Genomic DNA, 22,847 nt, shown 5'->3' on the forward strand with positions numbered 1-22,847 from the left:
TAATTTTTTATATGAAAATTGTTAATACTTTATTTCAATTTAAAACTTTATTCTTAGTATTACATTTCAAAACATATTTATGAACTTTCAAAACTAACATTAAAAATTTTTAAGATAATCTACGAAGGGTCGATAGAGACCAGTAACAAATTTTTTATATTTTTAAATGTAAAATGTGTTAATGCTACTTTTAAATTTTCATAAGCAGTAACAGCGATAAAAAAAAATGAAAAGTGAATTTATTTTTAAAAGTTTAAGATATTCAAATATTGTGTTTTTTAAATAAATTACAACTAATATTCAAACTTGGTATTTTTTTTTAAAGAGAAATTACAAAGTTTTTACTAATTTAGTATAAAATTTATTGGTTAATGATATAAAATTAGCATTTTAATTCTCTAATGTACGCCGCTACGCTGCGCTTGGATGGGGTGGGATGATATGGGTCGTCAATTTAGATAATGGGCTCTAGCTTTGAATGGCCCAATTATAGTTCGATGTTGGGCTTGTAAAGACCGTTGGTTTGTGATGGGCCTTCGTACTGAATTCGGCCCAATATATAATTGAAACGAATTAATTAAAGGGTTAAGATGTGAGGTGTTTAATTTATGAGTGTATAAAGGAAAGTGATTTAAAGTTAGGGTTAGGGTTACAGAATATGGCTGAATTTGTTGATAATTGATATCAATTTAATCATTCAAATAAGAAATGATATTATCATCTCTTTCTGTTTCTTCTTTGTCTTAAGCATTATTGGTGTTGGCTGCATCTTTCCAGATTTTATCAACTTTCCCTTTCATGAACAACCATAAATAATATGAACACCCTTTTCTAACTCTTTATTTTCAAAATTATTTTAAATTAATATATATATATATATATATATATGTATATATAATTTGGGTTCGGATTAAATTTTTTTTTTTTTTTGTGGAGAAACACGTCTCAATTTTTATAAAAAGTAAGATAAAGGAGTCTTATCCATCTTTGAACGGAGAATATCTCTGTGTAAGATGCCCAAAATTGTGAGATCTCATGTTGGTTGGAAAAGTGAACATTTCTACTGTGTGGACACCTTTTCATAAGGAAAGGGATATTGTCATTTTTGGGCTTTTCCTTTCGGGTTCTCCTCAAGACTTTAAAACATGCTAGGGGAAGGTTTCTACACCCTTATAAATGGTGTTTAACATGCTAGGGGAAGGTTTCTACACCCTTATAAATGGTGTTTTGTTCTCCTCTCTAACCAATGTGGGACATCACAATTAAAATCAGAAGAGAAACCCTAAAAAGAACAATTAGACTGGGTGATGTGTCAACGAGGATGTTGGCATCCCAAAGGGGTGAATTGTAAGATTCCACATTGGTTGAAAATTAGAACGAAGGTAACATAAGCAGACAACATACGGTGTGTCAGCGAGGACGCTGAGCTTTCAAGGAGGTGAATTATGAGATCCAGCATTGGTTGGAGAGGGGGATGAAGCACGAAACCTCTCTCTAACTCCTCTCAATATCGGTGAGCAAGTAGGTTTGGACTATTATACATATAAACTAAATTTTATGTGAGGGGGAGGGGTCGAAAAAAATTCGAGGTAATATTGTAATTATTTGAGATAATTTTGATAGAAGGCATTGGTTTTGTTTTCCAATATTCTTAGCGATGATCGGGACACCCTAACCTACTAATCCAACAAAAATTTTGAAGATCACGAGTTCAATTAAAAAAGAATTTATGAGGTCAACAAATATAAGGTGGGAAGAAAGTGATGAGTATTACATTCTTAAATTTTAAATGACTTATTTAGTCCACATTTTCAGCACTGATTATCAAAAGGCTTAACATAAGAGTTAGCATGTTAATTAACTTCATAATTAATACATTACTCATCTAATTAAGTATTTGGTTACATATACTAAGAACATAATTAGTAATTATTTAACACTAAACCAATCACAAGTCATTCAACCATGATTAAATAGTAAGTTATTTCGAAATTCAAAAGATAATTTGTATATTTTTTTTTTTAATATTTAAACTTAAAGTTATAATTCAACAAAATTTAGAATGCATCAAATAAATAAAGGATATTCTTTATTTAATTACCAAAATCCTCGAAGGACATTCGGATTCATAAATAATGGGAGCACAACGGAAGCGGTGACTCCGCCAGCCAAATCGGACCGTCCACGTGCATTTTCCTACCCATTCATTTAATGCATTAATTTGAGGTATATCTGGGGATTAAGATTCCTAAAACACCCATTACATTATACCATTATACCATTATACCATTATACCATTATACCATTATACCATTATACCATTATACCTTGTTTAAAACAAATACCCACTAATTTATTCAATAAATTATTGTTTTTTTCTATAAATTCGAAGGTTCCGAGAAATGGGTCTGTACAAAAAATGAGTACTTACTCTATTATGAACAAAAAATGGGGTATTTTTTAAAGCTTTAAAACATAATATTTTGTTTGGAAAAAGTAAAAAGAAAATCGATGGTCTGGGTCTGGTCTGGTGTGGTCGGCCTGGCAAGAGGAGCAGGACAAGAGAGATAGAGTGAGTGACTTTCACGCTTCCTCTTTGTGAATAAAGTTCCACCTCCCGGCAGAGAGCAATCAAGCAGTTTCGACATCATCACAGCCCAATTTGAACTAATAAACTCCGTTCCCCAGTAATTACAGGCACAGGCTTTGGCTCTTTGGAGTTTACACTTTCTTCTTGTTACCTCCGGCAAACGGACAGGCGGGTTATCGGAAAAACTCCATCGACGAACACTCTTCTGCTTCCATCTGACCGGATCTGCACTGCTGGTGGTGAGCCTTTTTCTGATTTGGGTTTGGTGTGAATTTTGATTAATGGATTGGGAACAGCAGCAGCGTCGGAAGAGGAAGCGTTTTGGCAGGTCGAGTTCGCATGTTCAGTTTTTGACTCGAAGATCTCTGTTTCTTTGCCTTGCCTTTTTTGCTTTTCTCTTGTTTCTCTCTTCAAGTCGGTGGTTCTCGATTGCGGCGGCGTCCTTCCGGCCAGTTCTCGATGTCTCTTCCACCACTCTCTCCCGCTTGTCCACCTCTGCCAGCAAGTCTACACTTGACAATTCTTTGAGCGGTAAGTATTCGCCTTTGAGAATCGAAAGACGAGTCCTTTTCCCAGACCACTTGCTTTTGATGGTCACTGGCGAATTCAGCCGAGATGAGAAATTGGATTGTTTATACCACAAATCTGTCGCTAGAGGTTTGAAACAAGAGACTCTCAAACAGTCAGTTCTGTCCACGGACAGGTACGATGAGTTCCGATCAATTGCCAGATGTCCACTGCCGCCACGGAATTATTCGGCCTCCGCCGTGGACTTGAGGTGGGTTGGCGTGGAAGCCGATGACCATTGGTTGGTCAGAAATAGGCACCCAGTTGCCTCGTGGGAGAGGGTGGTTTATGAGGCAGCTATTGACGGTGATACGGTTGTGGTGTTTGCCAAGGGACTAAATCTCCGACCACACAAGGAATCAAATCCGACCGAATTCAGCTGCCACTTTAGACTGAGAAATTCCAACAATAACGGAAACTATGTGCTTACCACAAAGGCAGTAACAGCAGCTCAAGAAATTATCAGGTGCTCCTTGCCGGCTGGTGTGTCGAGCACTTTAGACAAGGAAAAGGGAATTCGGGTTACTGTGGGCCGTGGCAGTGTCAATACGAAAGCCCACCTTCAGGTAACTCTGCCCTCAGTGGCCAGACTCTCCAACTCCAAGCTGAATGAGCTGCAAAGAAATCAAGAAAAACATGAGCTTTGTGTGTGCACAATGGTGTGGAATCAAGCAGCAGCACTTCGTGAGTGGATTATGTACCACGCTTGGCTTGGGGTAGGGCGCTGGTTTATCTACGACAACAATAGTGATGATGACATTGAAGAAGTCGTTAGAGAGCTCAACCTGGAAAACTACAATATCAGTAGGCTGACCTGGCCATGGATTAAAACCCAAGAAGCAGGTTTCTCACACTGTGCTTTGAGAGCTAGAGATGAATGCAAGTGGGTCGGTTTCTTTGATGTTGATGAGTTTTTCTACTTTCCTTCAAAGTATCGCCGTCAGCAAGAATACCATACTGCCGGCCGCAATGCCCTTCATTCTCTCATTGCTAACTCATCTGCTTCAACCTCCAATTCAACGACCATTGCAGAGATTAGAACGGCCTGCCATAGCTTCGGACCATCGGGTTTAACATCATATCCACCGCAGGGGGTGACAATGGGGTACACTTGCCGGCTCCAGAGTCCCGAGAGGCACAAATCGTTTATCCGGCCAGACTTGCTTGACCCAACACTTCTCAATGTCGTTCATCACTTTAGGTTGAAACGAGGATCTGGGTTTTTTGACGTACCAAAAAGCAATGCTGTCATAAACCATTACAAGTATCAAGTGTGGGAAACTTTTAGAGCTAAATTTTTCAGAAGAGTAGCTACCTATGTTGTTGACTGGCAGGAGGCACAGAATGAAGGATCGAAGGATAGAGCACCTGGGCTTGGGACAGAGGCAATCGAACCACCCAATTGGAGGTTACAGTTCTGTGAAGTTTGGGACACTGGACTGCGAGACTTTGTCCAGACTTTGTTCTCTGATCCTTTGACAGGATACCTACCGTGGGAAAAAGCTTCTGGTTAACAACTCTTGGCAACCTGCAGCTTAGGGACCTGTACACAGTAATCATACAGCAAGCAATTGAATTTTTTGTTTTTTTGCTACAAAAAGAATGTTCATCGATTAATTTTTTACTCCATGGATATGATACTGGTTTCGTTACAGATTTTTAACTTACAAATTTCAGACGTTGGAATGAAATTCTTTCTGATTCATACTTCAAATTTGAATATAACATTTGCTGTCTGCTATGTCACACATCTTAAGAGAAATGCAGTCAGATTACCACAGACAGAGAAAATGCATTACAAAAAAAAAAAAAGGACTGAACCAGGCATTACCACCAATCAGTGAATATATCTAGAGTCAATGGTCGAAAAAGGAGAAGCTTTTGCATTAATGATGTATCGACTATACATATAAATCAACTACTTAGTTGAGTTGCTTTGCCTGCCTTTCCAGGCGTCAATGTTATTTCTCTTCCACCCCAACGGTTTAAAAACATTGGAAATAAATAAAAGGTACAATCTAATAACCATTTTGTGTTGTCCATCAACACTTCAGTCCCCTCTTGAGCTCAATTTTGCCGCTGGTTGCAAATTATTTGAATATTTCAACAGCGTAGCATCCAGCTTCTCTCCAACTAGTGAAATCCATGCCTGTGAACATTTTAATTCTCAAGCTGGATATTGTAATTATACCACAGAAAGAAAGACCATCGCAATCAATATGCAGAAATTATGTACAATGGCCGAGGGGAAGTGTTCTAGGTAGAGAAGCTGGAATTGGAGATCATGGCAAACAGATATGTAGTTCTATTTATTCACACTGATTAACAGGTAGAACAATATCCAGGACCAATTTTTGACAAGTATCCCATTGAGAGAAAAAATCCACGAATATTAACGAGTCTCATTAAGAAAGAGCCAAGAGGCTTAAGAACGAGTACCTGATCAGAGGTTGTGAAACCCCTGATAGTGTTGCCACCAATTATAGCAATACCCTTCTCCCCAAGTGGTTGCAAGATTACAGCCTAGAATAGCAGGTTTGTCTTAGAAAGCAGTGGTTTCAATTTACTTCGAAAACTGGCCTATCTAACACAAGTAAGATATAGAGTGCACAAACACAGTTACAATTTCACGTTGTTCTGCATTCATGTGTATGATTTGTACCAGTACAAACTGAGTCAAAATGGATTCTTTTAAATATCCCCCAAACATGCAGTGATCCTGATGAGATTGAAGGCGGAAATTACCTCATTGAATTTCTTACAATAGCAAAGACTACCTAACGATAGGAGAGAGAGATGCTGGCGGCATTGAAAGGTAGTAAAACACAATTTAACTGTTTTCATAAAGCTATTATTCCATCCTTTGTTTTCATGATTTATTATCTTTAGTTAATTTCTTTCACTTTTTTTATATAAGAAAAATTAACTACTACTCCTTCACCAATGCAGGCTGGTGAGCAAGGGAACTCAAGTACACAATAACAAAATTATTTTTTAGAAACACTACGACAGACCAGCAACAATCTCTTAGATTCTATAACAAATTTCTAAGTTTTCAGGCGTTGAATTGACCACCGCCTTCCAAATAAGGATGCCCATAAGTAAACAGGTGAAGAGTAAAATCCTATTTAATTGTAGAACCATAAAAGTTAAAAATCAAATTGAAAGTTTCATCACATTCTTTCCTACTTTGCCAAGTAGCAGTGTCTGGTTTCAGTGAAGAAGAAGAGTCTCTATTTAGCCAGTAGGCAGGGGAAAGAACTCCCAAGTTTCTGAAAGAGAATATGTGGGAACGTAATAGCTAATTATATATATAACTAAAAGTCCAATTATTCTTCAGCTTCATTTGCACTCTAAACCATAATTAGACATGCATAGAGTTTATTAGTTTATGTGTCTACTAGTTATAAAGGGGACAAATACCAAAGAATGAAACACTGTAGAAAACCATCGACCAGTTGTTTATTCCCGAGATAAGAGAAAAACGAACAAATCTAACAACAACCCTTAATATCAAAGTACCTGAGTATTTGAGGGAAGAAATGGCAGCTCCGACTTCCCTGGATAAAGAGAAAGATTGGCCAAGTAGCTCTCTGCAAATATAGGAAAGATGGTTTCTCAAAAACGAATAGTGACAGATATTTACAATTGCACGCCAATCAAGTAGTACATTGTGTGATGGTCTCTGTGCACAAGTCGTTTATTACTCACGAGCTTGGGATTTGAGAATTCCCTTATAGAGCGATCCCTGCATCAGTTTACTAGCTTCAACATGTTCGGCCTCCCCATCACCCTCAGCTGATTCAGCAGCAAAACCAACTTGAAATATACACATACCATCGTAGACAACAACCAGAGACCTGCAGCATGTCACTTCTGACAGAGACTTCCATACCCTAAGAATAGGCAGCAAAAAGTAGCCATTAATCCCCTAGTCGAGGATTTTTCCTATTTCCTCTAAGAATCCTTAGCTTCAAATACCTAAAGTAGTTTATCAGATACATATTGGCATACGAAGTTAGCTTTCCCTGTCACTAGACATTCCCATGAACATGTGACAATGAGGGTAACCAAAATGACATGGATTATAAAATTCCATAGGATAATAGGAAAACTAATAGATAAAAAGTCATAATTCTCAAGCACGATATCAAGTTTCACTCATCAATATCCATTAACCAAAACAAACAAAGCACCCTATCGAAAGTGATTTTCAATGATCTTAACCGGCTTCAATACTTAATAATATTCACAGTTTCAAATTATCAAAGAAGAAAATTATATAAAGTATTTACCATAGCAACTCGGATGTTACAAGATCAGGGAGACTGGAGCATATCCTCTCACATTCTACTCCTTGTGGATTTACCTGATATGGAAAATGAAAGTAGGGGGGGGGGGGGGGGGGGAAATAAGAATAGAACAGGAATCTCCTGATAGAGAGTAAAGGTTGAGCATGGAAATCTTATCGTAAACCCATACCGGTGTTATAGATTTCGGCCTGATCGACAGCCACACCAGACCAGTCAAGACATTTGTGACGGCTAGTCCAAGGGTTAATAGATCAGCTCTTGACTGTGAACTGCCGAAATTGATAATAGTTTATTACTATAAATAGAGCAACTAATTACGTGAAGTATAGTTGCAGAATCATGCCGCTAAAATAGGAAAACGCCATTATCGACGAAGTTATCGAAGATGGAATTTCCATCCGAGTAAGCAATACAAATTGACTGGAGAAAATAAACAGCATTCGATTGATTAATTGAACTTAACGAACCTGCTGGCATCGGCGACGGGAGCAATGCCTGAAACGGCGCGGTTAAAGAGGACGACCAATAGAGAAATTCCACCGACGTAAATGGGCAAACTCCGAACGGCATCGTTGTTCTTGGATACCCATTCGGCCACCCAATCCGTTGAAGGCTTCGGCCCTCTGTAACTTGCTTGCGAATTCAAGGAAGAAGCCCTTATGATACGCGGGAAAGAGCGACGAACGGGACAGAATGTGCACTTCAAACTAGAACTCCATAGAATTGGAGTGACGGGGAAGAAAATTCCCGCTTCCATCGAAACCGAGTGAAATGATACTTACTTCAAGAATGAATTCCGTAAGGATAATTTGCCGGGATTTGGACTCCAACCTGGGGGGAACGATCAGCTGCCTCGAGCACTACGAAAATAATAATAATATTTGTATTTAGTAGGAAAATGTTATAAGATTCTTATGAAAATAAATAATATTAATGGTTGTTTAAATAAAAGTATTTGTCATCCTGATCGCCATTGTCGCCCTGACGTGCCTATCTCACCCTACGCTGATTAGGAATCATGTTCCTCCACAATGATATGGTATTGTCCAATTTGAATCATAAGGGCTCGTACCAACAAAACTTCCCTTAAAGTAGAGCCCTTGAACAACATCCCCTCGAACAAAAGTATATCATAGAGCCTCCTATGAGGTCTATAAAATTCCTCGAACACCCTCCCCTTAATTGATGCTCAACTTCTTCTCTAGAGCTCTTGAACAAACTACATCCTTTGTTCGACACTTGAGTCACTTTTGACTACACTCTCGAAGTTCACGACTTCTTTCTTATTGACATTACTAAATTAAGAACATGACTCTGGTGTCATGTTATAAATTACGACCCTCCGTAATATTATGATATTGTCTAGTTTGAGTATTAGCTTTCTCGACTTTGTTTTTTTGTCTTCCTAGAATGTCTCCTACCAATAAAAATGTTTTTTGTTTATTTTTTATAAACTGAGGATCAACCTCTTAATTAGCAAATATAGGACTCCTCTCCTAACAATCCTCAACACTCACTTTGATATCCTCAACAAGTTGTTAATGGCCTTAGTGTTCATGCAAATCTGAAGAAGAGCAAAACATTGAACCTTGAAGAAGAACCATGTTCTTGTTGTACAGCCCATTAGCGGCATGAGAACGGGTTGGGTTGCACCCCCATAAGAGGACTATACGGGTTTCGGAGGTACTCAGCACACCTCTAGACTGGATACCATGTAGTCTCATATAGCCATGCAGAGTTAGCGCCTCATAGAGAGATACCGGTCATATCAGCTCAGCGTAAGGAACCTTTAGATATCTAATAAAAGGACGATGAACCGCTAAAGTCTAAAGGGCAAGCTCCAAGGGACTAAGATTAGAACCAAATGTCCTAGAACCGAATTAGGAGACTGTGGGAACATGTTAAGTTAGGATGCAAATAGAGCCTACAAGTAGGTGGAGTATAATTTTTATACTCATCCTCCCTATGTTTTCCTTTTTCAGGGGCGCAAGGCGTCGGTCAAGGGCGGGCGTGATGGAGACAGGGTATCACAGAGGTATGGGTTGTCCCGGGGCGTCAGTCCAGTCTTTATTTTGTATTTGCATTCTTTCGCAATTTATTTCCAAACTGTTAATTGTTTTTGTTTGTCGTTCGAAATGTTATTGGAAGTAAATGAATTCTTCTCCATCGCATATCTAAATTATTTTGTACATTCATGTGTCGTCGTTAGTCACAACCCATAATAAAATATCAGGTCGTGACAAAACGATTCGTGGTTTTACAGAAACAAGAAACCAAGCTCACGAATTGCACTACTACTAATGCATTGCAAGTCCACCCCATCAATGGGGCCTGATTTTGATTTGATACACACCGGAGCTTCAACAGTACCTTGCCGGACTATAGTCAAGCTTCCGCCTAAGGTTATGACAGGGTGGCCATGACAATGGCGGCTGTGACAACGACGGTCGCGAATGATGTCAGAAGAAGAAAAAGGGTTCACGGACAACAAAAAAAAAAACCACGAAAAATGTCATTTTATATTCCCTAAAACTATATTACAAAAAATTAATAGTTAGCTTATATGTCTAACTCAACTCAAAATGAAATTTTTATTCATAGGAAAATTGTATTTTAAGCAATGATAAGCATGATTATCACGCAAACTAATTAAATTAGTATGGAGATTCGAGATTAGTCTTAGTATTATAACAATCGGGAAGCATGTAGAATATTTTCCCACATTTTTACCTAAAGCAAGAACTATTCATCCTAATAATTACATCTCTCATCATTAATTTTTATATTTGTGACAATTTTATTATTAATGTTTGACTTTCATTAACAAATTAGCTCGAGATTAAGATATGATTGAGCCTAATTTTAACAAAAATAATTTATTTAAGGTTAACTAATAATTTATTCACTTTTTTTCCTATAACCATTTAAATATTTAATTCTTTAACATAATTTCATACATTAACAATAATTTTAAATGAACAAAATATATTTAAACTAACTTCAAAAAAAAAAAAAAAAAAAAAAGAAAGAAAAAGAAAGACCACCAAATATGGTACTACCCACTTAGCTTCAGAGGAGCAAGCTTAACTAGCGACTTAATGTTGTCTTTGAAAACTCTATTTCAAAGAAAGACGCTCAAAATATTCGTTTCAAAACGCTCGCTCTCGTTGTAACATATGCATGTGCCACAAGGCTTGCAGGCGGTGGAGATCTGACATCATGGCTCCACTTAAGGTACATTTTGTGACATTTTCAAATTGACAGGTGTAAAAATGATTTTGGGGAAGGGAGGTACATTGTCATGAATCATTCGTCTAATATCCAATCACTACTAAATTTAGCAAGCTTTCATATTTCCACAAAGACGACCTAACCCAGAACTAAAGAATCAAGTCATTTAGTAAAGCTTCTATATTTCCTCTTTTATCGCTTCTTACTAAGTTCCGAATTCATGAGAAAGTAAATGAAGGAGCCATGTTCCTGCAAAGAGAAATACACTTTATTTTATTCCATTCGCTTCGGGTTGACTAAGAATTTCTTATAGACGACAACATCGTAAACAATTTGCGACTGCGGAAACTGTGTCGGTATAAAAGGGTGGCGGAGTTACCGACACGTCGGTTAAGGATCGCTGCAGCATTGAACCGAACAAGGACAAAAATAATAAGGTGCGGCGGAGTAGACGGTAAGCACAACATGGAATTAGAATATTCAATAAAGTTGACCAGACGACGTGTCTTCTCCATTACCTAGCCAAGATGTAAAGTAAAAGCTCAAAATCCAGCACGTGCTCGACAGAGACTCCTCGAAATCCACAACTTGCACAAACAATACCCAGCAGATGACTCAGTCAAACAATCCAATGAGAAGGCGACAGATCTTCCACGTATAAACCTTCAACTTGCCCTCACTTACGTGGCAGCGCCACCTCACCTTACCGTCCATTTATAAATTGAATACTTCCCACAACAAAGACTCTGCATTTACTAGTTTACCAATTCAATCCTTCTGTCCAATCACAAAATTTTGCCTTTTTTTTTTCTTTTAATCCAAATAAATCAGTTCTCTATTTTTTTTTTTCTTAAAACGATCGACCACCCGTCTCGCGGGTCGTCTCGTGTCTAACCGATGTTGAGTATTATTGACGACTTTTTACTCGCATTATAAGGCAGTTTCGAAAAGCTGCTTTCTGTTTCTAATATCTCCATATTCTCTTAAAAACAGTCGAAGAAAAAGGGGTTATAACACTATACGTATAGACTTAAAACGAAACAACCTTAATTAGGTTATTTGACATTAAAGTTGAAATTAAGATTAAATTAACCACCCACCGAGGAAAAAAGGCATTCCACCAACAACACCACCATAGCCATAAGCCACAAAGAAAGGCGGAGGTTAATTAAAAAGAAATTAGTGTCTGAATAAATGAAATGAGTGGGGTCCACCCTTGTCCTGAATTCAATTCAATGGATCGAATCTGTGTCGTCCAAGCATATGCTAATTCGACGGCCCTCCGTTCTTCTTCCTTCTCCACCGTTCCTTTTTGTGTGAATCATCATGAGAAGATGTACGGGGGGATGGTGATGGACTATGATTTGGGATGCACCTGCGATGCACTGTAGTATTGCTCACCATAGAGAAATGGAATAAAGAAAGGGCCTTGAAAGAATGGTGGCTAACTCGGCTTGTATATGAACCCAAAGAAGTTGGCTTTTTAGCTTTTCCGATCCACTTTTTCGCCTTTTGGTTTCTTCCACTTCCAGATTCCCGTGCTTTCTCTTGTCAGACCCTTTTTATTGTTTTCTTACCCTTCTCCCTGCAGCCTTTACTTTAGACTCGACATGAACGCCCCTCGCACGTGTTCGCTTTGTGGCAACAATGGCCATAACTCCCGCACGTGTCCGGAGGGAGACGGCGGCGGTGCCAGCGGCGCCGGCGGATTCATGTTGTTCGGGGTCAGGCTGACCACGACCGAGGGAAGTAGCTCGTTTAGAAAGAGTGTTAGTATGAATAATCTGTCCCAGTTCGACCAGCCTCTAAGTCAGGACTCCAACAACGCCGATGCCGGATATGCTTCAGACGACGTCGTTCATCCATCCGACCGTTGCCGCAGCCGAAAAAGAGGTTTTTTTTTTTTTTTTTTTTTTTTTAATTTTATTTTACTTATTTAATTTTGATTTTGATTTTTGTAGCTAATTTGGATGTGGGTTTGATTTTTCATAGGGATTCCGTGGACAGAGGAAGAACATCGGCTGTTCTTGTTGGGATTACAGAAGGTTGGGAAGGGAGATTGGAGAGGGATTTCGAGGAATTTTGTGAAGACACGTACGCCGACTCAGGTGGCTAGTCATGCTCAGAAATACTTCCTCCGCCGGAATAATTTCAATCGGAGACGCCGTAGATCCAGCCTTTTCGACATCACCACTGACACTGTAAGTCCCTTGTCTTTTTCATAATCCTGTTTGTTTGTTAATTTGATTGATTTATTATTATTATTATTATTATTTCCATTTAATTTGAATTGAAGTTCCCGAGCTCATCCATGGAAGACGATTTGGTATTTTCCGGCCACGAGGCTCTGCCGCCACCGTTACCACCATCGCAGCCGCTAAAAGACAACAAACCCGGAAATTTCCTACTCAAAATTCATCCAGTGAAACCACTTCCTCCCGCCGGCGATGACAACAACGCCGAGAACACAATCAGTTCCAAAATCCTTCGTCCAATACCAATGCTTCCTCTGTCTCCATACCCAAAATTCGCTCAATTAAACATTAACGACAGAACGCCGGAAGACCCCTTGCCTCTGACTTTGAAGCTCTCTACTTCATGTTAGACGAACACGACTCTCCACAATGGTATGATATTGTCCACTTTGAGCATAAGCTCTCATGGCTTTGCTTTGGGCTTCCCCAAAAGGCCTCATACCAATGGAGTTAGCATTCCTCACTTATAAACCCATGATCATTCCCTAAATTAGTCGATGTGGGACTTCCATCATCCAACACCTCCCCTCGAACAAAGTGCGCCTCCCCTTAATCGAGGCTCGACTCCTTTGGAGTCTTAGTCATTTTTGACTGCCTTCGAGGAGGGGCTTGACTCCTTTTCTTTAGGAGTTCTTTGTTCGATATTTGAGGATTTGAGGATTTACCAATTTATTGGCACGACTAAGTTTAGGGCATGGCTCTGATACCATGTTAGACGAACACGACTCTCCACAATGGTATGATATTGTCCACTTTGAGCATAAGCTCTCATGGCTTTGCTTTGGGCTTCCCCAAAAGGCCTCATACCAATGGAGTTAGCATTCCTCACTTATAAACCCATGATCATTCCCTAAATTAGTCGATGTGGGACTTCCATCATCCAACACTTCACACCCGGAGGCACAGTCTCCGACAGCGGCTTCACAGTCGTCCAGCAATTTCCAGACAATGTCCGGCGGCGGAGACAGTATCGACATTGTCAGTGTTGCTTGAAGCTGATCCTGAATTGTTGGGGGCTTAGATATAAGAATAACTGGTCGGATTTAATTGGACAGCGTATAAAAAAGGATTCCAGGTTTGTTTTGTACAGGTGAAATTTTAAATTTAATTGGTCCAAAAAAAGTGATATAAATTTCAATAATGGTTGTATTTGGATTTGTTTTTAGAATCGTTGTGTTAATGTTCATATAATTTAATTTTATTGTAGAAATTAATTAATGCGTTAATTTTCAGCATAACTCGAAATATTTAGAGCATATGGTTCAGTAAGTTAGTAGACGACAAGAATATGAGTGTGGGCATCAAGCTATTGCTTTCTCGACTTGTCGTTTTGCTTCCATGTGCCCATGGATGAATCTCAGCCACTTCTACCATTTATATTCAAGGACAAAATTTCCATCATTTTTAATGGATGTCATTTAATCTACCCCTCTTAGAGATCAGCATCCTCGTTGGCACACCGCTCAATGTATGACTATGATATCATTTGTAACAGTTCAAACTCATCGCTAGTAGATATTGTTTGTTGAGGTTTCCACGTCCTTATAATAAATGTCTATATATGACTCTGATATCATTTGTAACAATCTAAACTCATCGCTAGTAGATATTGTCTGTTGAGCTTTCCACATCCTTATAAGGAATGTCTCTCGTTCTACTCTCCAACTGATGTGAGATCTCACAATCCACTCCTTTGAGAGCTATCTTCTTCACTGACACACCGCTAGGTGTATGACTCTGATACCATTTTTAATAATCTAAACTCATCGTAAGTAGATATTGTCTGTTGAGGTTTCCACATCCTTATAAAGAATGTCTCTCATTCTACTCTCCAACTGATGTGAGATATCACAATCCACTCCTCCGGGAGCTATCTTCTTCACTGACACACTGCTCGATGTATGGCTCTGATACCATTTTTAACAATCTAAACTCATCGTAAGTAGATATTGTCTGTTGAGGTTTCCACATCTTTATAAGGAATGTCTCTCGTTCTACTCTTCAACTGATGTGGGATCTCACAATCCACTCCTCCGAGAGCTATCTTCTTCACTGACACACCGCTTGGTGTATGACTCTGATATCATTTGTAACAGTCCAAATCTTTCGTTAGCGGATATTATCCACTTTGAGGTTTTCCCATCCTTGTAATAAATGTCTCCTTCTCCTCTCCAACTGACGTGGGATCTCACAATCCACCCCTTTGGAACCCAATGTCCTTACTGACACACCGCTCGGTGTATGACTCTAATACCATTTGTAACAGCTTAAGTTCACCGCTAGCAGATATTGTCCATTTTTGTTCCGTTATATATCGCTATCAGCTTAACAGTTTTAAAATGCGTCAACGAGGGAAAATTTTTTATGTTTTTATAAATAATGTTTCGTTTCTCTCTGCTATTGAAGGTAGGATCTCACAAAAATTTCTTTAAAATATATAATTTAAGGAATGTTGGATTTATATATATATAAATAAATAAATAAAAGCTGAGGGTAAATTTTGAAATTTTATATATATATATATTATCGAGTTATAAATGAGAAATATTTAAAATTTAAATGTTCAAATATCATTTTCATTATTTGACATATTTGTTTTTATAATAATATTTTATGCTCTAAAATGTTTGTTTAAACTTGATTTTTGATGGTATCTCTGACTTTCAAATGTTTTATTCACATACCCTAAATTTTCCATATTTAAAAAAGTCACCTCTGAAGATGGAAGGAAAGGAAATTAACGTGGCAAATATGTAATTAAAGGAACTACAGGGGAAAGGGGGAGAATATAGAAACTGTAAGGCTCTAGTGTGTGAATTCAGTTCGCAGATTTGATTTTGGTGAGAGAGACGAAAAGAGAGAAGGCGGTAACGTCGGGAGAAAAAATGTGTTGGAATTCTTCGTTGCTTCCTGTTCTTCTGCTTCTTTTCAGCTTCTTTGCTTCACTTGACGCCCAATTGCAGAATACGTGAGCTTTAATTTGGTTCATTATGTTTTCTTATTGGTTATTGTGTTATTAGATCGAGTTCTTACTGATCTGATCTAATCTAATCTGATCTATTGGAATTCCATGGCTGACTGTTGAATTTGTTCTGATTATCAGAGACAGAGTTGAGAGGAACGAAGAAATTGAGATAGGGTTTGGGCGCAGAGCTCTGTTGAGTTTCAAAGAGACTCCACAGGGAAGTAACGTTACCTTTGAATGCTCTCGTTCTGGCCCCTGTATTGCCTGCCTCTACTCTGAAAAGGTTTCTATTTCATTTGAATGTTTGTTCGAGATAACCTAAATTCTGCTGCTGTTTTGCTCGTTAAGTTGGATTGCATTTTTTTATTAGGATAAATTATCTGGAAATTGTGACCTAGCTTATTGGAGTTAGAACAGTGATTTTTTTTCAATTGATGTAGTTTGGTGAGTTTCTAGTGAGCTATTTGGAGAAGGCATTACGAGCACGTCTTTCATTTATGGCAGCGATAATTTAGTAGTTGTGGAAAAAGAGTGAAGCTTTTCAATATCTCTTCTTTGAGAGAGCTATGTGGTGTAGGATACGTAGCGAATCGAGATATTGCAAATGCATTTGAATTTTTCATCATGAAGCTGCAGCCTTCCAGTTTTCATTAAGTCCCCTCGTGTTCTTGCTGTTTTTGAAACTAAAACTGCACGCTTGTACATTCTCTAAAACTATGATCAGGCTGGGTGTACCTTATTTACTTTGTAATAGATTCCTTGCCCTGAGCCAGCTGACGAAAAAGCAGAAAGGAAAAAAAAAAAAGAAAAAAAAGCGAAGATCATTCCATTTCAACTAAAGATCCACAGCTTTGCGTCCGCTATCCTTATCACATCCTTATCTTTTTGCTTAGTTGTAGGTGAGAAGGGATTTTAATTTGGACCATGGATTAAGGCTATAGCCATATGGGACAAGCAATGTGGACTTTCTACTAGTTAATATCTGGATAATGCCAACGCACGTTGTTTTATCATGAAGTTATATGTGTTTGAGTTCTTAATGTCTTAGGATTGGGAATGATAGTCCCTTGCATATTCTGTGTTTCTAAATCCACGTTTTGTGTTTACTTGTAGCTTTTGCTTTGTTTTTTGATATGACGTTTTATGCAGAGGTAATTTTTCATCCTTTTTTCTTTTTGATCTCATAGAATGATGAAAAATATCGCTGCAGTGAGACTGGCTACCGTATTCCCCTGAAATGTGTGGAGATCAAAGACACTTCAAGAGTTTCCAATGAGAAAAAATCTCATGATGGTCGCTCAATGCTTGAAATGTCTTATGAGCACAAGCTAGTGATCCCTGTGCTGAATGATGCAAGTGGTCATGCTTCACCAATTGCACACAGAAATTTAAGAGATGGTTCTATCTCAGGAACAGATGGTGCTCAGGCTTACACCACTTATAGAAGCTGTATTCCATCAGTTAATGAAGAAAAGTTGTCTGTACTTGGTTTTGAGGTATGCCATTTTCCTAACTACCCTATTTGAACCGCTTCAATTAATTGCAATTAATGGTTTCGTGGTCATTTTTCTATCTGCTATCTTTTCCATCTGCATGCTGCCTGATATCTTCTCAAATTTCTATTATGTTGCTTCATTCTATGTGATTGATATCAACGTGTTCATTGACTAAACTGCGCTGCAGTCGTGCTATTAGAGACACTACTGTTTTTATTCATTTGTAATTGTGGCCTGTAGCTTTTTTCTGTGATCTTTCCAGCCATAAGATGTATGTACTTTCTAAGTAGAGGTTGTTTAACCAAATATACTGAAGAGAGTTGGACGGTTAAGGCATTTTTGAGAAATGTTCATATTTTACCGAACCAAATTTTGATGGCTAATCAATATCTATGGGTTTTCTTTAGCAGTTTTATTGTTAAGATGATAGCTAAAATCATATTTAGTAAGACTACTACAGGGGTTCATTTTTGTTGCCAATTATTTGTTGGTAAATCTTCTAGCTATTTGCTAAGAGCTACAGAACTTGTTGGGGCATGTTCTCAAAATAATAGGAACTGTTTCCCCCTTCTTCCTTAACATTTTTTATTTTGTAAATCTACATGGAAAAGTAATTATTTCGCTTTGTAGACTATTTTTTAAATCAATATATTATTAATTAATTCATAATACATCGTCCATCATTGAACAGACATTAGATAAATGTATCTTTTAAAAGATTGAAATTGTGGTTCGTTGGAGAGAAAGGTAGATGCGTTCATGTTATAAATGACCACTGCGCTGTTGGATACATCAGAACCCTTATTTATTTGATTTGTACGACAATTATTATCTTATTTCTACTTTTATCTAAACCAAGGGGAGAACTACTAAGATCTTTGGTTAGTGCTGTTAATTATAACGATAATATGTACGCTTATTATCTTGCTTTCCTTCAAATTCTAAAAGAAAATCAACTTTAGTTATGTTTTCATTTGCTGTAATGTTTTCTGGACAGGGCATTGTGCTATGTTTACTGCTGGTAAGTGGTTCATTTATTTACATCAGAAGGAAGCGAACTGTTTCAACGGCTGGTTTTGCTTCTGGCAGGCTGCAGTCAAATTCCAGGTTTTAGTTTAGTTTAGTTTAGTCAGGAGTCTTCTTTTGTTACAATTGTTCATGTGACATAAATGTATTATCCACGAATACAACAAATTGAAATTATAGATGTATCAACACCTAGGAACTGGATGGTTGCACATACTTTTCTCCCTGTTCCATTATTTCGAAACGAAATCAACCGATTCGACTGCTTTCATTGCTTTCTTTTGGTTGTTGTCGAAAAGTTACTTGCACGGAATAGTCTTAACAAAATCAGCTTTTCACTTCAAAGAATATATATGAATAACACAACACAATAATATCAAGTTATTGCTTCTTTAAGATTTACAAGAAAATGGGACCATCGGTCGATACCTTCTGCCAATTTCCCACCTTAGAGTTTTTTTTTTTTTTTTTTTTTTTAACATCAAAGAAGCAACAGAACAAAACTAAAACTACAATGAAAAGAATGACATTGAAGATAATCTGGTTCTCACCCGTGACAATAAGGCCTTTTGAAAGTAAAATCTACAGCACGACACTTACAATGATCAACCATATGGTAATCACAAAAAATAATCAGGAGTCTTGCGAGTGGCATCTGGCTCAATTTGCCGAGGAGCTGGGTCAAATTGTAGAAAGTTTTGATCCATATTCTCCCCAATTTCCAGAATTGCGGCCATATTTCCACATCGATAACAATAATTTGGAGCGCTAAAGACAGTCACCACATTCTTATCCTACAAAAGAAAGAGAGATTGAAAACATAAGAACATGCAATAGAAGGAAAACAACAAGTGAGGGGGGTATACACCATTTGCAATCAGCTAAACAATTCACCTGACACCAGTTGTATCCTTCCATGACAAGTTGATGCGCTCTGGATATAAGAGTAAGCCCATTTGTATGATTGAACTGAGTAGCTATATCCTGACCAAATGTATACCCAGCCCCACGTGGAGATATTCCCCATCCACACCGGTCGTCTGGATCCGACCATAAGAGATCACACATCGGCCCCTCATGGGGGACCTGACGTGACATATACAGAAAAAACAGCTAATGAGTAATACAGAACACTGAATACCCCGGAAATGGAAATCTTTGTAGCAATAATTAGTTGAGTGATCAATCAACAACCAAATAAAAAAGCCTACAAACCTCCTGTATACGGTCCAATGAGCGAATGTTATCCAAGGTATCCAAGGATGGAGAAAGCCCTCCATGCAAACAGAAAACCTACACAGAATAACAGTTGCATTTTAGATAGAAGCTTATCTGGTATCAAGTTACCACGCACAGTTCATTCCGTGTACAACTGAACCTGACTCTCAACTAGAGCTGTAAGAGGGAGGTAATCGAACAGATCGGTGAAGTGTTTCCAGACATTCGCATTTCCATATTTTCGCAAGCATTCATCATAAAAGCCATACCTGAGTGAGAAAAGATGGGTCTATGAATAAAAATCAGTCACAATAACATTAGGGAAAGGAACCTTTAGAGTATGACTAAACACATACAAAAGAAAGACTTTTGATGAGCAATAAAGACGGTTTGAAAGGTCATGGCATCTTACACTTGAGTTATTTGTCGGCTCTCGTGATTACCCCTCAAGATAGTAATTCTGTCTCTATAACGAACCTTCAGAGCCACGAGAAGAGTAACCGTCTCGACAGAGTAGTACCCGCGATCTGCATTAGTTCACAGTGTGAGAAAATGCTAGTACCATAGACTCCGAACTCCCATAGCTTATAACAAAGGATTACATGCTTTTTCAAATTATGAAATCAAGCAACCAATTAACCAAGCCATCAACTGCACCGGGTTTATTTTATTTCCCTCCCTTCCCTCTCTTCCTAGCCACTAACAGACGGTAATTTATCAATAAGGACTTCCGGAGGGCACAATGCTCGATGTGCTGCCTCTTTATAAAACTAGAGACGATACTAAGTTACCTTCATAAGACAGCATCAGGGTATTGACCCACGTTTCCCTGCCTCTTTCTAACTCATTTGAAGAACTATTTCCTTTCCTTTTTCTTTTTATCAAAAGCTACAGGAAAACTACTTATCACCTCCTGTAAGGCCTATGAGCAAACTACCATAAATTCCTTCAATCCTGTAAGCTTCTATCATGACAAGTAGCTGCTTTCATCAATCGCTTCCAGAGGATGAAAATCCTGAAAGCATCTCCCAGTTTATAATTTACAGCCAAGTTTAAAGAAACCCATCTGATGAATTATAACTTTAACGCAATACAACGGCAGAATCAAGCATCAATTTGTACCAACCATACTGCATTATCACCCGTCAACTTTGTTCATTTTTATTCCTTAATCTCACATATAGGAGCTATCCAGAAACTAGACATATCCATGCCCACATGAGCCACCTGATAAAAGTTGTCTGATCTGAGAACTTACCAGCACATCTGAAATGTCATGTTTTGAGTTTTCAACTTATACAATCTTTTACCAAAACCCACACATCAGTGTGTGATTCTAGATGATCTAATGGATAAATTGCCCTTAAATGCAAAGAGGAAGCTAAGGCCAACTAGAAATCACAGTCGGATTAATCAGAAAATTTGTATTTAACGTATGGGTACAGAAGCCATGCCCCTACGAAATATCAGCCCCTTGATGGATGCGGCTTTTCGTGTTGGGAACAGCTCGAATGAATCTCTTTTTGAAGATGAGAATTTTCAAACACAACAAAAGAAACAGAAAGCAGACACTAGCTTTAGATGAAGGAATCAAATAAATTTTCAATACCTCCAATATATACATATGTGTGTGTGTGTGTGTGTGAGGGCATCATAGAAACGAAAACAAGGGGAAGAAATAGGTAAGAACTCACCCACATAATCACCCATGAAAAGGTAATTAGTATCAGGAGTACGGCCTCCTATCCGAAACAGTTCAATGAGATCGTAAAATTGGCCATGAATATCACCGCACACCGTCACCGGACACTTAACCGGCTGCACGTTCCACTCCTCTACCAGAATCGCTCTCGCCTGATCGCACAGTATTTTCACATCCGCTTCCGGCAACGGCTTGCACTCCATCAGATACTCGATCTGACGGTCCAGATCCGCGTGAGACGGCATGATTTCAAATCCTCACAGATCCACAAGCAAATATTAAAGATCGTCTCGAAGAAACCCGGTCACCAACGCAGCGATCTCTCCATTCTCATAGAACAATAGAATTTGAGCTCATTATGCATCAAATGGACTCCGAACCATCAAAATTAATCCCCGAAATTCGAACTTTTTCAATCGCCATGACATGTAACAAAGAAACATAGATAGATTCTCGACCCGTGAATCATTCTGGCTCTCTCCCCCTCCCCCCCTCTCTCCGTTCTTCGGCAAAATTTGGAAAAAAGTTACTAAAATTGTATTTATGTGAATAAGAGGATGACGAGGGAATTGAGGGGGAGCGGATTGATTGGTCCGAAATGAATCAAAATGCAAATGCAAATTCAAATGAAATGCCATTTCATTTCATGTCTCCCAAATATAACTTCCTCTTTTTTCCTTCACAGGTTATATTTATATTATATTATTTTTTAGTATAAAATCTCAAATCATTATAGATTTTAATTGCCGTATAATGATTATTATATGTTAATTACTGCTCCATATTTCTCCATTTTTTTTAAAATAACAATTAAATTAATGAAGTCAAAAGAAGCAGCCTAAATTACTAAAAATAATTCCATTTTTGAGGTTTGGATTAAGTCAAATAAATGGGGAAATTCTTTTATTCATTAATCCTAAAGAGATTGAGATATAAAATATATATTCCACTAATTCAGTCTTTGTCAATGACTTTCTTTTTTATATTCTGTAAAAGTATTTTCCTTTTTTTTAAAAAAAAAAAAATAATAATAATAATAATAATAATAAATTATGAAAACAAAAGCTTAATTGATTCGACCTTGTTTGGTTGTTTTAATGTTTGGGCCAAGTTGAATTCGAACCAACGTAGCCCAAGCCCATTTGCTCATCTCGAAGCCACTAATTTCTTTTTTAATTAAAAAAATAAAAAAAGCTACAAACTCAGCTGCTTCATGACAGGGCTTCTTCCCTCAACCTCAGACCCAGCTGCCGGCCAGGGCCAGCTTGTTGTTTTCCCCGGTGGTGGCGAGCCGACGGTTAAAATCCATAGAAACAGCCCCACCGCCACAGCTTCAAGCCTAGTTTCTTATAAGTTAACCAAAACTTTTATAATTAATGTTCTTAAAATTTCAAAATTACATTATATGAGTTCTTAAAATTTGTCAATGGATATGTTGGGATTAGAACTTTTGGTAGACTTGTGAAGGTGATGAGGAGGATTAT

General features: G+C 38.0%; 5 protein-coding genes across 6 annotated transcripts; 3 read left to right on the top strand and 2 right to left on the bottom strand.

Moving 5' to 3' along the window:
• Positions 1-2,607: 2,607 nt before the first annotated feature.
• On the top strand, positions 2,608-4,882 carry LOC111778293 (glycosyltransferase family 92 protein RCOM_0530710). The gene has a single exon (XM_023658025.2). It carries the CDS (start codon positions 2,872-2,874, stop codon positions 4,669-4,671), a length of 1,800 nt encoding a protein of 599 aa, XP_023513793.2. The 5' UTR covers positions 2,608-2,871; the 3' UTR covers positions 4,672-4,882.
• Positions 4,883-5,013: 131 nt separating this feature from the next.
• Positions 5,014-8,337, bottom strand: CCB4 (cofactor assembly of complex C). Its single transcript, XM_023658036.2, has 7 exons — positions 7,938-8,337; positions 7,640-7,739; positions 7,453-7,526; positions 6,869-7,053; positions 6,680-6,750; positions 5,597-5,680; positions 5,014-5,306 (listed from the first exon to the last, which is right to left on the bottom strand). Exons 1-7 carry the CDS (start codon positions 8,225-8,227, stop codon positions 5,208-5,210), a joined length of 903 nt encoding a protein of 300 aa, XP_023513804.2. The 5' UTR covers positions 8,228-8,337; the 3' UTR covers positions 5,014-5,207.
• Positions 8,338-12,140: 3,803 nt separating this feature from the next.
• Positions 12,141-14,277, top strand: LOC111778306 (transcription factor MYB1R1). The gene is made up of 4 exons (XM_023658045.2): positions 12,141-12,594; positions 12,694-12,902; positions 12,998-13,294; positions 13,842-14,277. The coding sequence occupies exons 1-4, from the start codon at positions 12,312-12,314 to the stop codon at positions 13,947-13,949; spliced, it is 897 nt and encodes a 298-aa protein (XP_023513813.1). The 5' UTR covers positions 12,141-12,311; the 3' UTR covers positions 13,950-14,277.
• Positions 14,278-15,695: 1,418 nt separating this feature from the next.
• On the top strand, positions 15,696-18,922 carry LOC111778321 (structural polyprotein). 2 transcript variants are annotated; one of them, XM_087125574.1, is made up of 4 exons: positions 15,696-15,924; positions 16,066-16,204; positions 17,109-17,417; positions 18,415-18,922. In XM_087125574.1, exons 1-4 carry the CDS (start codon positions 15,842-15,844, stop codon positions 18,529-18,531), a joined length of 648 nt encoding a protein of 215 aa, XP_086981700.1. In that variant the 5' UTR covers positions 15,696-15,841; the 3' UTR covers positions 18,532-18,922. The 2 variants fall into 2 exon arrangements, with proteins under 2 accessions (XP_086981700.1, XP_023513837.2); XM_023658069.2 differs by having other exon boundaries at positions 15,705-15,924; positions 16,060-16,204.
• Positions 18,762-21,885, bottom strand: LOC111778314 (serine/threonine-protein phosphatase PP2A catalytic subunit). Its single transcript, XM_023658059.2, has 6 exons — positions 21,356-21,885; positions 20,074-20,188; positions 19,822-19,930; positions 19,659-19,736; positions 19,338-19,529; positions 18,762-19,237 (listed from the first exon to the last, which is right to left on the bottom strand). Exons 1-6 carry the CDS (start codon positions 21,606-21,608, stop codon positions 19,064-19,066), a joined length of 921 nt encoding a protein of 306 aa, XP_023513827.1. The 5' UTR covers positions 21,609-21,885; the 3' UTR covers positions 18,762-19,063.
• Between the last annotated feature and the right edge of the window lie 962 nt (positions 21,886-22,847).

Source organism: Cucurbita pepo, chromosome 1 (genome assembly GCF_057944985.1).
Source record: "Cucurbita pepo subsp. pepo isolate OVF chromosome 1, ASM5794498v1, whole genome shotgun sequence".
NCBI classification, from domain to species: domain Eukaryota; kingdom Viridiplantae; phylum Streptophyta; class Magnoliopsida; order Cucurbitales; family Cucurbitaceae; genus Cucurbita; species Cucurbita pepo.